Source organism: Equus caballus, chromosome 22 (genome assembly GCF_041296265.1).
Source record: "Equus caballus isolate H_3958 breed thoroughbred chromosome 22, TB-T2T, whole genome shotgun sequence".
In the NCBI taxonomy this organism is placed as follows: Eukaryota; Metazoa; Chordata; class Mammalia; order Perissodactyla; family Equidae; genus Equus; species Equus caballus.
Window position 1 is genome coordinate 50,079,561 of NC_091705.1, and position 17,921 is coordinate 50,097,481.

Sequence of the window (17,921 nt, forward strand, 5' to 3'; positions counted from 1 at the left end):
GGAGAAGCCCCAGGAGCCTCAGCCAGCATTCTCCACACGCTTCTCTCACCGGATAGCTCAACGCCTGGCGCAGAACAGCTGCCTGCAAACCCAGCCAGGGATGCAAGGGCAGCCCACAAGGAGGCTGTTTGCACAACTACAATCAGACCCTCCAAGGAAACTTCTAGAGCCAGAGGGACCTCAAAAAGCACGTCAGACTAACAGAACTCATTATGGAACTAAGAATCCTAACACGGCGTGCTTCGGGTGGGACAGAGGGAAGAGGGAAGAAGGCTGACGCTTTTGGATTTCTGGGGGAAATAATAACAAGCAGCCCTTTAGAAGCAAAGCCTGACACCTGTTAACATTCTGTGAAGTCCCTCTGGTTCTTCCACACCACAACCTAGTCCTCCCTTCCTCACATGCGCTTGGTTCCTTGAGACCAGGCACAGGAGTGCCAGGATGCAAGTAAGGCAGCCCGACTCTGCTCTGAGTTGGCAGGACTGGGAGGACGCATTCAGAGTAGGTGACATTTAACGACTGGGTACAGAGGCCAGTCAGTAACTGATCCCATTGGACAAAATGAGCCGCTGTCCCAGCCTCTGCTCCTTGGTAACGGGCACATGGCCCTTCCCCTCCGCCCCCCATGAAAGCCCTCACCCTGTTGTTCTGACTCACTGAGAGGTGGGACATCCTCTGTATCGTGCACTGCCTCTCAGTGTATGGCTCAGCCGATCATTACAAGCCAGGAATCAATTAGCTCCCAAGGGAGCCCAGAGACCACACACGTGTCAGAAAACTGGCAAACAGGAGGGAATGAACACTCGGGGGCTAAAACGCACTTCCCAAAACAAAATCACAGCAGCCATTTTGAGTAAATGTGGAGCTACATTTTCACCAGCAGAATACCCACCAGAGGGAGGACAAACATCCCTTTGACCTGTTGGAGTATAGGGCATTTTCCTGTTTGTTTTGGCATTTCCTCATACCAAGGCCATGTTCTGGAAGGTGCCTGGGACAGTGCATGAGGGCATCTCCTGGGATGATGCTCATGTTCTATATCTTTATCTGCACCTCAGACTTGTCAAAACTCCGCAGGTGTACACTCAAGGTTTGTGCATGTTTGTAAATTCTACCTCCAAGGGAAAACAAGCCATGAACAAACATTAAACTCTTACTGAATGCACATGGAACTGCTTGGAGGGAGTGTACTGGTCTCTGCAGTGTGAGATAAAATGGACTGAAGAATGGATGGAGGAAGGAGACGGGGGAGAGAGCAAGTCAGGAGCCGGCAGTGCTGGAATCTGGGTGGTAGATGTAAGCCGCTCACAGAATTCTTGCAACTTCGCTGTCTGAAAAGGCCTAAAATGTTGGGGACTATAAATTCTGAGTTATCTAACAGGATTCCTCTAGATAAAAGTTCCTCTATCTTTTCCAGACTATAGCAAGGGGTGAGTGAAGTCACACTATAATATACAGTCTGAGGGCATTGTTGGCTCCCCTGCAGCAGAGACAAGAGGGAGAACCTCAGAGGCTAAGAAACACACTGGTGCTTTTGGACAGTGGCCCTTTAACTGGTTCTACAGTTAAAAACATTAACCTATAAGATAGGGCTGAAGAATGAAACGACACCAGACTTGCTAAATACGTCTTGTTTATTAAGGCTTGTATTCTCCTAGAGGAAAAGTTATCCCATGTCTTCCGTGACTCCACACAGGCAGTAACAGTTCAGAGGAAGAGACACGTTCTAAATACAAGTCTAAGTAATACAGCTTAAACTTTAACTCAGAGGGTCTTTTGGAGTAAATAGTTTTCAGAAGGTATCTGCTCTCTAAACAGTAAGATCCTCTACAATGGGCACGTGCAGATTTGGTGTGCGAGAGCGACAGGCATGAGCACCATTTTCATGCTTAAACTCAGACTCCAGGTGGTGGCGAGTTCTTCAACGGTCCCTCATTCCACAAAACATGACAGCAAATTCAGTTTCTAAAAGGTTTTTTGTTTGTTTTTTGCTTTTTTTTTACCCATTCAACAGGAAAAGGAAATTAGACACACACGGTGAAATTTACAATCGGTGGCATCATCCATCGCACTGTCTGTACTATCAGATCCTACATTAAAGCTCACATTATTGGTATAAAAACTTAAAACGGCATTAGGATTCTCAAGTGAAGGAAAAGGGGGAATTAAAATGATCTGCACACAACAAGGGACACCTGAACACTGACCCCACGCCCTGCGCAGGCTGGGTCCTGTCATCATCCCACCGGATCAAAGGGCAGAGCAGTGAGAGATGAAGCGGCCGCTCTGGATGCTGAGACTGCAGGAGACACGTTCCAAGGAAACAGCATGTTCACCAAATTTGAAACACTAAAATTCTTCTGTCTAGTAGAAAAATCAAACTGGTAGGGTAGCATTTTAGATAACAGATAATAAAAATGGCAAACCAGCCAAACAAGGTGATCCTCAACCTGTTGATTTCAGCATTTTGAAGAGAAGTATTTTAACAGATATGCTACATGACAAAACGACTCATGGTTTATGTTCACTGTAAAGCAAAAAAGGGTGAGAAATGAGAAGTCTCACATAAGGATGTTAAATGACAATATAAGAACATAATTTCTGCCAAAATAAAAACAAAAACTTTGGGATGATTTAGGTTTTTTGTTTTGCTTTTTTTTGTTTGTAAGGATACTATATTTCACATTAGGTCAGTCTGAGTGACAAGCTGACAAAACATACTCCTTTATTAGTGAGTTCTACAATACTATAATACACAGAAAAATACAATGAGTGCAGATCCGTCTGGGCAGAAATGAACTAGAGGTGAAGATGTGCTCGCCGAGCCTGCGCAGGAGGACAGTGCACAGGAGGACAGCTGGGGCCGACGCCAGGAGACAGCACCAAGCACACTGTTCTGAAACTGTTTCTCAGTCAAATGTTAGAACATATAAGAAACTGGTTTGTCCTTATTGTTTGTTTCGATTCTGTCGTTCCTGTAAAAACAAAGAGAAAAAAACTGTAACATGTTGAGTGAACGTGCCTCACAAACTCCCTCAAAGTGAGGTCCCAGGCCGCCCTGTGGGCTGTGGCCGTAGATTTGGACCCCTGCTCCCCAGAGACCGGCCACGCCAGCACGTAGTACTTCCCTCTACCACAGCAGCTCCCAGCTTCAGGGTCTTGGCCACACAGGTCGGCCTCTGACAACCGCCTATTCGCAGCATCCACCTATTTTTAGGCTGGGCTCCTCTGGCCAGGTTTGTTTCCGATCATAAAAAGAACCATCTTTCCCAGAGTATGTCTGACAAGCCTGTGACTCACAGCTGATAATCTCCCCCTGAGTCTGCCTACCTGGCCTCTCACTAGTCGAGTCAGAAGGCATTTCAGTCTTTCTTTACAATGCTGCAACTGAATTCAGCTCGAGACACGGAAACGTCAGTTGTAGAAGGAGCCACACACTGATGAGCATCTCCCTGCACATGCAGCCTCAGCCTACCTGTTTCTACCAAGACGTAGTAAAGGACACCGCCATGCAGGGCTGGTCGATGGCACAATTCCCAAACGGACCAGATTACTAGAGATTTAAAGCATAAGATAACAAATTGAACCCCTCTCTTTTGCTAAAAATGGACTGAATGTGTCTTCTGGTTAATAAAACACACCAGCTCCCTCCCCCAGATCACCCAGGGCAAGGTGCTCCTCCGAAGCACCTATGGTGCTTTTTAAACGGGGCTCCCCATCCTGAAAAAGCTCCAGGGCATCTGGATCAACAAGCTGTGTAGACAGCCACTACTCTGAGCAACATCATCTCTTCCTTACCCCGAGTTCAAAAGCTGGAAAAATTAAGAACTCCGCATTTTGCATTCTCTTAAAAAAAATCACAGGTCCTACTCCTCCCAGAGAGGAGATGCTAATCTTTCCTGAGTTCCAAATGGCTGCTGCTGACGCAACTCAGATGTGGACAGCCGCCCGGCGCCTGGGCTCCCTTCAGCCATTATAAATAACTACTAAGTTCACCACATGCTCTTTAAAAAAATACTATTACTCATGAAACTGTTAAATACTCTCTTCTCAAAAAACAAACCAACTTAAGAAAGGAAGTACAGCTCATTCTTCAGAGCAAACATCCCAGGAAAGGCTGGTTCTTCACATTCTCCCTTTACCCGGTTTTCCGCTGAGCCACGTGTGTCTGTGCAGAGGATGCTGGGCCGCGGCCGGGGCCAGGGCTGAGGCGGCATGAGGAACTCCCCCACTTGACTCTCACTGTCATTCAAAACCTGCACTATTTTAAGCACCCGAAGGAGAGACTATTGCCAGATTAAAACCCACAACCTTAAGGACCTGGTCTGACACGGCTGCTGCTAAGTTAGTGCCTCCTGAGGGAATCAGCACATTCTCAGACTGACAGTGAGGCACATGGCAGTACAGCCATCCTGCAAAATGTCAACCACATTTTACTTTCTAAACACTGACATACTTTTACACTGATCACTTGAAAACAATGGAGTCCAACTCTATAAAGGATAAACCGAAGGTGTGTGTGCTCCCAGGCATCTTGGGAGAGTCTCCCATGCAAGCCGCCCGGGCAGCCTCCCCAGCGAGCTCAAGTTTGTAAAGGAGTCCCTTCCTGACCTCAGCTCTGCACACTTCACTCCTAATACACCAGATCCCTCCCTGCAAATGCTGAGGGAGAAAATACTAGAAACCCCAAGATCCAGATTCCGATTCCTGAATGAACTGACAACCACGGAGCCCAGAGCACTCTGGCGGAAGTTTCTGGGGCCCAGGCCAAGAACCACCTACACTCCTCGCCACAGCCCAGTGCACTCGAAGGAGATCCGAAATCCTAGCGGAACATTAACAAGTCAGTGTTCTTACCTGTCACTTGCAATAACAAGAATTAACATAACCCTGATACATAAGGGCCAAAGGCTTTTCAGATGGCTAACCCGTGGTTTGGGAGTCTGTCCTATGACGCTTGGCCTCACCTCCAGAGCACTCCTCGAGAGGGCAGGAGCAGTGCCCAGAAAAGCATCACAGGAAAGCTCAACTGCAGCTGTTCTGGGAGAACTTCAAAGCTTTTTGAGCTCCCTGGAGGAAGAGCGTGCAGAGCCGAGGGCCCCATGGGTCTGACATGGGCAGGGGCCCCATGGACACCACCACCCGGAGACTCACTTCCCAAAGCCAAACAGCTAACACGGCCACCTAAGGACCTAGTTGCTACAATGCAAGTTTTAGGACACTACAACCTTAACACCAACCAGGTTAGGTGCAGAGATTTATCCTTAAGCTCGTGATAACCTTCGGAACCCAGTGAGCTTAGGAAAAGACCCAGGTATTACTGTACTTAAGAGCAACGACAGACACACACACACACAGCCAGCGACCAGCTTAAAGTCAACTGAAGACCTCAAGTTTCATGACCAATTATCTCTGTTCCAGCCCTGTAAATTCAGCAATTATTTTATTTTATACCTAAGAGAGCTAAAATATAGAATTTCAGTAACTGGAATAAACGACAAGCCCTTCTCTTTTCCACATAAAAGTTAAAGAGAGACAAACTGTTTTCACAGTTGTGCAAACCCTAAGTTGTCACAGTCTATGTAACTTTCATAACTGTTCATAATACTGTGCATTATCTCTGTGCTCCATCTACATGCCTTTCTGCTAAAAATGCTTCAGGACATCTGAAGCTCACAGATGAGTAATGCTATTATTTAATACAGAGGACTGACAAAGCATTAAAAACCCATCTATTATCAACTGACACTTCAGGAAGGGAAGGACATTTTAATACCAAAAGAGCAGGAGAAAATCTCAGGTTGAATTCTCTCGAACCAAGCAGCTTTACAAAGTACATTATACTGTCCTTATTTTTCCCACTTCTGGGCCAGCTTATGGGCACTGGAGCCCCATTCTACAGAGCAGACAGATTCACTCCAGTCTCTGGGAAGCTCTCTGTGGTTTAACAGGAAATTAGGACCCTCTCAAGAGACCAGACTCAAGGTTTTCGCTGTTGGTTCTACGTGCTCATATTTACAGTTACAAAATGTCCGCATTCCAAACCTCCCCCTTCCCCCGGAGCTTCCCACCTGCTGAGGGCAATGCCCTGGGAGGCCCTCGGCGGGTGGGCGCCCCAGCCCCCAGGCCACGGCCTGCAGCTCCAGCAGCCTGGCTTGTCTACCCCAGCGCCATAGGACACTTCTAAATGTTTCTGAGTTGACAAAGACGAGGAAGTACTCTTCTAGGAAAGACCACAATTCACAAAGAAAAAAGAGTAAATTAATTACCCTCAACTTCTTTGAATTTGTGCACTGTGGTCTCATCGTTACGCTTCCTAAAACTTGAAAAGGATCAAAGGCGATGTAGTGATGCCCACTCCAATGTCACCCCTGGTGACCACACTCGGGGAAGCCCAGGTGACACTGCCTGTACCCTCTGTGAGGGGGCCACCCTATCCGCGGCCACTGGGAACTGCGGTCCGGGCCCCAGACAGGGACCACTGGCTTTCGACCGTGGCTCTCGATCCCGGCCAACGCGCCAGTCTCAAGCACATGTCCGGGAAAGGCAGACTCACCTTGCGCACCACTTCCTCCTCCTCCTGGCGCTTCTCATAGTGAGAAAAGTCGTCGAAGATGGAGGTTGTGTGCTTGTAGGAAGCGATGATTTTCAGCACTTGCTTCGCTTTTTCTAAGGGCACCTCCTGGGTGTCCCGGGAGTTTGTGACCGGCTTGTTGTCGTTATTCTCCAGTCTGATGTGCCGCAGCTGGTTATTGGGCACGTCCTTCACAAAAATCCACTTCACGTCAAACTTGCCCTTCCACTTGTCCTGAGACCAGACGCCAGCACTCGTGCCGTAGTCCACAGGCGACTTCATCTCAGCCACCCCGCAGAAGTGCCCGCTCCCATTGACGCTGAAGAGCAGGTAGACAGGCCCCTTGCTGCTCATGGAGCGGAAGGCACCGTCCAGGCGCTTGTTGCCGTGCTCCGTGCTACACCAAATGGAGTACTTAATGGAGCGGTGAATGTCATCCTCGGAGTAGCTCTTTATTATGAACACACGTCCGCTTTTAAGGTTCCAGTCAAACTCTTTAGGATTATAGCTGTGGGCAGCCTTCAGTTTCTCAAGGACGGGGTGGGATTCCACACTCGAGGCAGAATTAGGCTGGGTATTTCCAGGAGAGTTACTATCACCGCCAGTTCCTCCGCTCTGCCCGAACGCCGCGTTTCTGTTGCGAGGGGCGACCCAGCGGGTTTGGGGTGGCTGCTGAGGGCTCTGATACTGTGGCTGGGCCAAAGGGGGAGGCTGAACGGGAAGAGGCTGCACAACCGGCTGGGGCTGTGGGGCAGCCTGGGGGGAAGGCGCCCGCTGGGCAGCTGGGGCCTTGGGCACAGGCCCCTTGTTATCCCACGTGCCAATGTCCATGTTATGCTTTATAGGTGGAGGGGGCAGTGTGCCCCCAATTACAGGTCCACTCTTGGCTTTCATTTTCGGTTGTGGTTTTGCCGGCTTGCTGGCAATGGCAGCCCAAGAGGTTGGCTTTGAAACTGGCATATTTATATTGGTCCCACCATTGCCAGAAAGGACACCAGTCATTGCCACACTGCTGACGACTGACCCTACCGTTTTGACTGCAGAGGTTGTGACATCCCCAATCTTCAGGCCCACCATGCCCTGTTCCAGGCTGTTCATTCCAGGGGCCTTGCTGAGGGTGTCACTGTGAAAGCCCGTCTGCCCGTCCACGATCGTGCCGCCCAGGGAGCTGGGTGGGTAGGTGTAGCTGCTCCCGTAGGCTGAACTCTGAGCCTGCTGCCCCTGAGACCCACTCGTCCCCCAGGCTGAGAAGGCAGGGTTTTCGGGGAAAAAATTAAACCTGTGCTGATAGATGTTGTTCCCCAAGCCCCCAGGCTGCCCAAAAACAGCATCGTGCATAAAATGATGGTCTCCGTTACTGAGCTGTCCGTAGGTGGTGAGGTATGGGATCGGAGGGTCCCCTCCAGTAGACCACGGCGCCTCGTTGAGGGAATAAGGAAATCCAATGGACGGTGGGTAATAACTGGACAGGTAGGGGTCAGCCATGGAGGGGTAACTGTTACTCTGCGGAAACAAGCATGTGATGAGTTAGTTTTCACGACACGGGAATACAATGAAAATGACAACCACCTCCTGCTTAAGTGCAGGGTGATCAGAAACAAGATTTATACAGCACTGGTCATCACGTCCAACAGGAAAGCTAAGATGGCTGAGAACACAGCAAAGTGAGAGAAATTAATAACAAATAAATCCAGGGGGTCATCACCAAACACAAAGCACATCTGCAATGATCCAGACTCAAGCGAAGTGAATGAGCTCAGCCACGCCAGAACTGGCTGGATGGCAACCTACTCAGCAATCCCTTCAAGAAGCCATCCATTTAAAGGAACCCAGGGTGCGGAATGAACCTCTGGTCCCACTGGCAATCATGCTTATGGTGGACATTGACAGCATGGGCAGCACAGTGGAAAATGAGCACAGCTTTAAAGAGGCAGGAAGCTATTTCTAACAGCAAGCTGGGGTGTTCAGGGCTACAGGGTGGTTTGCCCCACAAACTGATTTCAAGCTGATTGCTCACGGACGTCCCACCTCATCAGGAACCCCCTTTTCCACTCTTGACTCACAGGCTTCCATACCACCTGTCAAGAGCCACTTCAGAGGCCCCTTGCACATGCCTTTCCTGACAGCCCACCCCCCCCCACCTCTGAGTCCAAAGGGGTCTTGCTACCTCACATCCCCATGGCATGTGAGCCCCCCATCTCCAGGCTCTAGGAGTAGGCCTCGCAGCGTGGGGGCTCTGGCTGGCTCCACCTCCTTCGCCACGAGTAAGCCTCCCACTCTGCTCTCTGGGCTGGAGGAGCCCTCACTTCAGGCTCCAGCCTCACCTGGGCTCCCTTACTGAGAATACACCTCTCTGTGGTGGCTGGAACCTCAGAGAGAGGGTTTAAAGTGGCTGGACTGCAAGGCAGCAGCACCCGGCAGAGAACACAACTGCAGCAGGGCCTTGTCTAAGGCACCTCCAGAAAGCTGCCCAGGGCGGGAACTGAGTCCCGGGCTCAGGAGTTCTGGGAAGGCGTCTCCTTGCAAAGAGACCTGGGGGTCTGGTCAGAACTGCTACCGTCTGAGGTAACTTAAATGCGCTCCTGGGGAGTGGGAACAGGGTGGGGGGTGCTGAGGAGCAGGAATGTGGGGTGAGGAGGCTTCCCACCCAGGGCAGCTTCTCTGAGAGCAGAAAGGCTGTGAAGACAACCAAGAGTGGGGGCAAACGAGACGTCCTCCAGTCTGGGAGGCCCTTTTCTGATTCCTTCATAGTCCCCATCCTCTCCCTGTCTCCCAGATAACCAGAAAGTTCCACACGGAGAGCAGTGGCTAGAGACCTCCTCCCTGGCTGCAGAGAGTGGCTGGTGTCCTGGGTGCAACCTCTAGTCTCGATACCTGAGAAGGGAACTGGGCTCAAGCAGCCAGGGAGGGTCTGGAAAGCCAGATGACATTGCAGCTGTTTCCCTGGAATGAGATGGGCAGTAACTCTGCGCCCCCCAGAAGACCCAGTGGAGAGCAGGCCGGTCCCTCAGCACATCCCAGCCCAACAAGTGACCACGGGGACAAGGGGGACCCAGCCACCTGGCCACCGGTTTCCACTGCCACATCCTGCCTCCCTGTCCCATCCTAGGATTCTTGGGGCTTCAGGAATCAGATTGCCTTCCTGTTGGCTGCTCCACTAGACAGCAGACTATTCCAGAATCACCTTTTAAAATGCAGAAACAACGCTCCCTACACCAAAAAGTCTTTGACATTCTCAGGGAATTAACAACAAAGACAACAAATGGGTACCATCAATGTTCTCTAAGCATGGGAATGGCTCGAGCTACCTTCCCTTAAAGGATTTCAGTGACTCTGGCCCCTTCAGTGTAACCTCTCCCTCAATTTGCCTCCACCCAATCTGGGCCCTCAGGGCAGCCTCTCCAGTGGGCCAGAGACAGGAGGGAGGGCAAATCAGTGGGAAGTTTGGGCAGAGGACTTGCTCTGCTCTGCAAGGGGCAGCCCCAGGGGCTTAAGCCTCTGACCTTGGTGCCCAACAAGGTTCAAGAGGACAATGGGGATGGTCCTGCCAGAGGGAGGCCAGCCCTCCTTCTCCTGTCAGCTGGTGCACTCTCCTTAGCAAGGCTGTGTTCACATCAAGGCATTCTGCCTCACCCGCAAGGAGGACACATGGGAGAAAAGAAGACCTAAGTGGCTGTGTGGCATTCCAACCACTTGGCCACAAAAACAACCAGAGCAACGGGACGGTGGCCACAGAGCGCTGTGCTCCACACAAGAACCCCCAGGGCCAGCTCCTCACTTTCAACTGACACTTAAGCCTTGATCTTAACAGGACCGAATTTAGGAGATGAGATGACATGCATTATGTTAACCGTTTAACATCCCTCAAAATCCATCTCGAGTACTACTGTTACATGGACAAACCTAGCATCCGAGTAACATGGGCACCACTCTGCGGACGGGCGGTACTCAGCTGCTTCCAGCTAGGACTGCCTGGGGAAAGATGGGGCAACCACGGCATCACCTGGACCTCCACCTCCAGTCACAGGTAAGACCAAGGCCACAGGCGTCTGGGGGAGGCAGGGGCTGGTGGCCTGGCAGTGGCAGCCCTGGGAGGACCTTACCCCTCTCCTCCTGGGATCTGTCAGTGCGGGCAGGTCACTATGAGGTGAGCACTGGGAAAGCTGCAGCTTACTGAAATGTCGTACAACTTAAACACTTAAATCCACACGACAAAAGGAATGGAGACATCTCCCTTCAAGTTCCCAGATGTGCTTTAGGAAGAGCTTCCTCAGAAGTGGCTGCAGGCCTACCAGGGGCTGTCCCCATGTGCACCAGGTCCCACCCCACACTGCCATTCTTGGGGTCCTCCTCAGCACAGGGCTCAGAGTCACCGGAGTCATAACACAGGGAGAGCTGGGCTGTGAACCAGCCCTGCCCAACTCCTCCACACGCTGTCCACCCTCAGTGGGCCACATGGCAGGCTGCGTGTGGTGACCTCGAGTGCAGGGAGCCCGATTTCCATTTTTACCCCGATCTTACTGGCAGCCTATTTCCTACTACATCTGTCATACTTCCTTCAACTCAGAAAGAAAAGCAGCAAATTAATTTGCAAAGCTCTCTGAAATAGTCATTTTGCACAGTAAGAAACCCTGGTGAGGTCACCCCTCTGCGGCTGGGCTGCAGTCTGCACCTCACACCCTCCTTTCTTGTGCTGTGAGGGAAGCGGTTCTGGTCAGCCTGTCGGTCACAGCCTGTTGTGCATGGGGAACTGTTCAGGCCTGAACTCACAGCGCAACTAAAACCAACTTACTTCCAATGTGAACTGCAGTGCAACCCCCAACTGAAGATGCAGAGCCTGGGCTGCCTGTGGAACACAGGGAGCTTCTCAGGACTCTGTCTTCCCTGTACCCTGGGCCGGCAGGCACAGCTCAGCACCCTCACTAAGAACTGCTTTCCAGACCAGAGGCGCTGCAGCCCAAATGCTCCTTGGTGTGGCTCGTGTGACATCAAACAAGCGCCCCAGGTAGTCCCTGTGCAGCCAAGGTGATGACTATGAAAGCTTGCTTACCAGGGATATGGAGGCATAAACCCAAGTGATGAAAATGAATTCTGAGCTCTCTGAGCAGACTAATACCTCTGAGCAGTGAAAGGAGCAGCACAGAGCGAATCCTCTTAAGGACACGGCACTACACCACCCCTGATGAACGCTTGTGCGTGCGAGCCTGCTGATTACAGCCTGCGGCATAACAGAGGGCCTCGGGAGGGCAGGCTCATAGGTCTTCAAGGCAAGATCAGTCCAGTGAGGTTGGAAAAGACATCCCCAAATGCTGGACTCTTAGGGTGCCTCCATGGGACTAAGTTAAAAAGGATCAACAAAGTGAGCGCTGCAAATAAAATCAATGCCAAATGTGAAGTGACCATCATCCCAGGTCATTTTCTTTGAAAAACCAGAGTAAGACACAATAAAGTCATCAATCTATTTAGAATTAAGAGTTTTTCATACTAAAATTTAACCACATAAAAAAAAAAACTCATTCTGAATGATCAGAACCCTTTACTTTAAAGTTGAAATATTTGCTTGCTAATTCGTTTTTGGGAGAAGAAAGGAATCTGAAATTACTCAAATGCTTTAAGTTTCACAAACAATAAAGCGACTCAGCCATTAAAGTGAGTGACCAAGAGAAGGGAGGGAGAAAGCGAAAGGACCCTTCAAAAGCCCAAGGTAAACACAACACTTTTAGAGTATGTTGAGAGGCATTTACTTAAAAAGGGGAAAAAAAAAAAAAGATTAAATGATGTAAAAAGGAAAATGCTGGGGCAATTATGAAAACGGTGACAAAGTGACACAGACTCCTGGGAAACTGGCTCTGAGTCCAGGCCCTCACCACTGTTCCTGGGAGATGCCCTGGGAGATGCAGAGGTAGCTGCCGGCTCTTCACGTGCTCAAGGCTGCGGTTTCAGCCCCTCAGCTGGTGAGGTCATATGCAAGAGCGCAGTTTTTCTAACATCCACAGAATTTCTGCTTTTGTTTCATGCCTCGAGGCTTGTACTTTGAGCAACGTGACAACAAGAAGTATGTTAAGATTCCACTGGGTCTTGCTAGCTGCATTTTGTGATGGCAAGTCCCTACTGAGTGGGCACCATCGCTGTGTTTTAAGGAAGTTCAGTCTCTAGATGCAACTGTAAGAAACCTATGGCAGGCCAATGCCAGTGTTCTTTGCTGACCCCTCAGTTGGCCCCAGGCCCACCAGGACCGCCCAGTGCAGCAATAAGCTATGTGCCGAGTTTCTCCACAGCTCTTTGCACAGAACGGACACCCTGACAAGGCATCAATTTAGCCTGGCTTTTGGCTGGCGGGTGAAAAACCCCAAAGATGACAGAAACACAGGGTGACAGCTGAGCGCAATTTTCAAGACGAGCTGGCCTTTAAACCGAAACATCTCTCGACGCCAGACAGAAGCTCCTTGCAAACAGAGTAAAGAGGTACAAATTTCAACTTAACCACATAAGACAACATTTGAGAAATGGTATACACAAGGTATTCGAAGAGACGGCACTCGAAAGCCCATGGCATCCTAAACTCATAAAACACACCGGTTTTACCGGTCAGCACTTCAAGCGGCTCTGCTCCACGTGGAACGCATTCCTCGTGTCAGAGACCCTGACCAGCAGGCAGCTTTCTGGAAGAACACTTCAGAATAGGCGTAAACGATCAGCACTGGAGCCTGAAACACGAACATTTATAGGTCTTTCTTACAAAGCGGATGCTTCCTATTACACTTTGAACACAACTGAACTATTTAAGAGGAAAAACGAAAGAAGTTTACTTTTATTCCTTTCTGTGCCTGTCAGTTGTGACTGGGCAAAGGGATGAGTCTGGTGACAACTGAGCCCTCCACGTGCAGCCGCAGATGCCCTTGGGGACCTCCCTCAGTGCCCACACCAAACTCAAAGGCTCTGTCCTTGAAACTCTGAGTAGGAACTTCTCTGGGTCATTCAGAAAACAGTGACCCAGGAAAGCAGGAAGGCCCTGAGGGCACAGTCAGGACCGCCAGCCACCAGAGCCACCCAGGGCCCTTACCCAGAACTCTTCACCCAGAGCCCCTCACCCCCCCCATGCTTTCCTTTCCCCCCTCATTCCCAAAAAGCTGACAACTGTGTATTTCGAGTCACAGAGGAAGATCCAGAGCTGCCACACCAGGATCTCCCGGGGTGACCGGGAAGGACCACGCACACCAGAACCGCCCACCCCGAGGGCAAGAGTCCCGCCTGGCACACTACACAAACTAACCTAACGGAAGGGGCTGGAAGGGGCGTGCAGAATGGAGGCCTCACAAAACAGAAAGCCATAGGAGCCTCCGCGCAGCGACTACAAACCACGTCTACGTTAAAAAAACATTTCCACAGGCTGATGGCTCCATCCACCATCCTTTCTGTGGTGATGGCTCACAGGTGTGCATGTGCCCAAGGGACAGTCGCTCAGGAAGCGTCCCACTCAACACATGCAGGTCCCACAGGTCAGCAGCACCTCAGGAAGTACTCAGTGCACTGCCAGACACTGTGCGCTTACTGCTTCCATGCTAATTTACTCACTGGCAGCCTAGCTGGACATCCCGACATGTCCTCAATCTGAGAACTGGGGACCAAAACACAAGAGAGAACCCTCCTAAACAGGAATCTTTGCCAGCAGAGTCCAAATCTAGGAGCAGCAACAATTCCCAGGCCACACTGCACGGTGGCCCACGTGAGGGAACGCGTGACCAGTGCCAGGACAGAAGGAGCCTTGGGGCACGCAGGGGAGAGAAGCACCGCGCCCCGTCAGTCAGGAGCCACAAACTGGCTCCACCTCCCAAACAAGGGCCTCTCTGGTCTTTAGTTTCTTCACTTACAAAACGAAAGGACCAGGGAAGTGAGGACGTGAAAGCTCTCCTGTGTCGCGTTTCCCACACTCTAACATTTGGGCGTTGCTGGAAAACCTGCCCTCAATCAGGAGCAGGAGCTCACGCTCACGCTCACACGCCGGGCTGATTCACCATCATGCAAGGTGAAGGGGCTGTTTAAGGCTGTTCGCTGGCAGCATCAACCGACAACGGTCTTTCCACACGGTTCCCCCTGGACTCCACTGACATCAGATCATCTACTCCATTCTCTGTGAGAAAGATCAGCCCCGAGCTAACGTGAGTACCAATCTTCCCCTACTTTATCCGTGGGACGCCTGCACAGCACGGCTGGTGAGTGGAGCAGGTCCACACCCAGGATCTAAACCTACGAACACCGGGCTGCCGAAGCGGAGCACACAGAAGTTTAACCACTCGGCCACGGGGCCACCCCTTCACCTACTCCATTTTTAAAGAAATCCTCCCGAGTGACACAAAAGCTCCTACTTTATAAAAATATATTTGAAGTGGAGTGAAGCAAACTCCCTTTTTTCGTTAAAATTCAATACACAATACCGCTATATTATTCAAGTCATGTAAGAAAAAACCAGATAGTCAAAAAAATAAGTCCATTTAACGTCCTGCCATCACCTCTGGTGGAAAGGCCATCAGCGAGGCCGGGTCAGCTCTACTCCGCAGCACCTTGTCCTGCCCAGAGGAGGCGCAGAGGTTCAGTGCCCCCTGTACAGGGTCTCCCAGGTCCCTCAGCTTCTCACTTGCCAGAGCAGTAGAAAGAAGGAGAACAGAAAGGTTCTAAGAAACCCTAAGATGCTTTAGAGAAGAACAGATTAGGAAAAAAGGAGGCAGACTAGCTTTACCACCCCCCAGGGAAGCGGCAACGCCTGGTTTCACTCTAGAGCAAACATGCAGAGTGCCTGTTGAGAGGGGTTGAACTGTGCTTGAACCCGAATCCAATGAGCCTCGTGGTTTGAATCAGAGCAGCTCAGTCCCCAGCACACACCTGCCTGGACATTTCTGGTTGTCAGATGGGGGGACAGGGGGTGCAGTTACTAATGGCACCCAGTGGATGAGGGTCAGGAAAGCTGCTAAACATCCTACGACGCACAGGACAGCCACGAAACAAAGAACGTTTCAGTCCAAAAAGCCCATAGTAGCAAGAGAGAGAAACTCTGAAACACCCGAGGAAAACAGCACAGCTGCAACACCCTGTCTCAGATGCCAGCCTCCCAACAATCCTATGAGGAATCACCACCACCTGTTTTACAGAAAAGGAAACTGAGGCACAGAGAGAGCAAGCCAGCTGAGAAAGTGTCACACAGCCAGTGGTGGAGTTAAGATTTGAACTCAAGGCCAGAGTCAGGCTCCAGAGCCCAGCTCCTAGCTGCTCTTCCAGACCACAATTCCAATCGTTCCGAGCTAAAAATAAAGTCACAAATATGGCAGTAGAGGTGTATTAGAAAATTCAACCAAACTAATGCAAAAATACACTTTGAACAATGAACTCACCTGGTTAGATTGTCCAGAAAGGTAGGGCTCAAAGTCATTGTCATGAACCGCGTCCTTCTGATGCAAAGAACCATTTTGTGCTGGAACAAGAAGTTGCAAAACATTAAATTTAAAAAAATTACTTTTAAATATTTTAAGTTTTAATTTGTCACAATTTAATTTAATCATAATCAATTAAGAACCTAAAGTCTATGCCCGCCAATTTCTAGTAAAAACTGCTTTTATTTTAAAGTAGACACAATCAGTATAGAACTGATATTTACACGACTAATCAGAATATCGACGCAAAATCTAGGTTACGTTTTTGGTAAAGATTTAATCATAACTTGGTAAATGTGGACAAAATAAAGGTACAAACACAACGACACGAGGAACTTGTGGCTGGGTTTTGGGGAGGACGATGTGCGCTGGGAAGACCTGTGCCTGCCAATAGAGGGGGGCTCCCCAAGGCAGGACGGCAGCGTGGGGGACAGCGGGCCGGGAAGCTCGGCGCTCAGGGGCCTCCGAGCTCGCCGCCTCCGGCTGCCCACTATCCTCCACTGTCACAGGGCCGGGCCTTCCCCACTCTCAGAACACGGTGAGCCGTCTTCGGCTACACCCGAGTAACACACACGGGTTACAACAGTCCTCCGAGTAAACATGAAGTGTCACCTACGGCTTCTCACAAGAGGGAGTTTTTTGGGTTCACCCCGAGACAACAAGGGCTGCAACCCCCGGGGTGTGGGGCCTGCCCCTCACGCGTGGGCGGACAGGCTGGTCACCAGCCCCGGAGCCTCCTCCCCTTCCCCGCGCAGACCAAGCACGCGGCGGGGGAAGGGCATCGCCCGAACCACCCACTGAGTTACTACTTCTCAAAAGTCCCGTTTCCGACCCGTCAAATCTCCGCAAACATCACAACCCAGGCTTATCTCCAGAAGCCGAGGGAGGAAGTTTCCGCTTCCAGCGGCCGCTTCCTAGACCTTCTCCCCGCCCGGGGGCCGCCGTCCCGGGGCCCCTGCCTCCTCCTCCGCCCCGGGGCCTGCGCGACGCCCCCACTTCACTCACCTTTATTATCCTGTCCTTTTGTTCTCTGCACCGCCGCCGGCCGGGACGCGCGAGCAGACAGACCCGGGGAGAGGGGAGCACAAAGTTAACCACCAGGACGCCTCCCCGGCGGGCGGGCGGGGGCGGCGCCGCCACACGCGACCCCGGCCCTGCCCGCGACCCCGCCCCCCAGCCCCGCGACCCCGGCCCCGTGACCCCGGCCCGCGACCCCGGCCCCGCGACCCCGGCCCGGTCCCTACCTGGGGGTCCACGCTGGTGGCCGACATGCTTCATGAACAGCCCGGCGCGGCGCGGGGCCGGGGCGCCCGGCGGCTCGGGCCTCTCCGCGGCCGGGCCTGTCACCGCGCTCTCGCGGCCCCGGGCCCGCCGCCTCCTCCCCGGGCGCCGGCCGGGCGGCGGCGGCGGCGGCTGCTGGGCGCGCGGGCCGCTCGAGGGCGCGGCGCGGGGGCAGAGCCGAGACGGGACGCACTGACGAGGCGCCGACTCCAATGGCGGCGGCGGCGACGGCGGGGACGAGGCTGCGCGACGTCAGCGCGCGCGGGGCAGGCCGGGAGCGTCGGCGGGCCCACACGCGCCGCGCCTGCGCGCCGCCGCCCGGCGGGACGGATCTCGCGCCCGGGTCCAGGTCTCGCGCGGTGGGGGCGGGGCCGGGGCGAGCCCGGGACGTCACGTGGGCGTGGCCCGCGGCGCCGCAGCGCCGTAGCGTGAAGCGGCGGGCGGGCTGCGGCGGCAGGTGTGCACCTGCTCCGCGGTGCACCTGCCTGGCCTCGCGCCTGCGCCACGGCGGCGGCGGTGATGCTGCAGCCGCGGGTCACAAGGGCGGGCAGGCCCGGGGATCGCGTGCAGGCCCTGGCCGGCCCGGTGTGGGCGCCAACGGCACCCGCGTGCTTATCCCCGACAGGCGAAGAAGCGGAGCA

General features: G+C 52.2%; 1 protein-coding gene across 2 annotated transcripts; it reads right to left on the reverse strand.

Moving 5' to 3' along the window:
* Positions 1-1,616: 1,616 nt before the first annotated feature.
* YTHDF1 (YTH N6-methyladenosine RNA binding protein F1) lies at positions 1,617-17,503 on the reverse strand. Of its 2 annotated transcripts, XM_023626903.2 has the most exons (6): positions 17,244-17,503; positions 17,005-17,029; positions 15,961-16,040; positions 6,557-8,077; positions 6,072-6,223; positions 1,617-2,975 (listed from the first exon to the last, which is right to left on the reverse strand). In XM_023626903.2, the coding sequence occupies exons 1-6, from the start codon at positions 17,268-17,270 to the stop codon at positions 2,921-2,923; spliced, it is 1,860 nt and encodes a 619-aa protein (XP_023482671.1). In that variant the 5' UTR covers positions 17,271-17,503; the 3' UTR covers positions 1,617-2,920. The 2 variants fall into 2 exon arrangements, with proteins under 2 accessions (XP_023482671.1, XP_023482672.1); XM_023626904.2 differs by lacking the exon at positions 6,072-6,223.
* Positions 17,504-17,921: the final 418 nt, after the last annotated feature.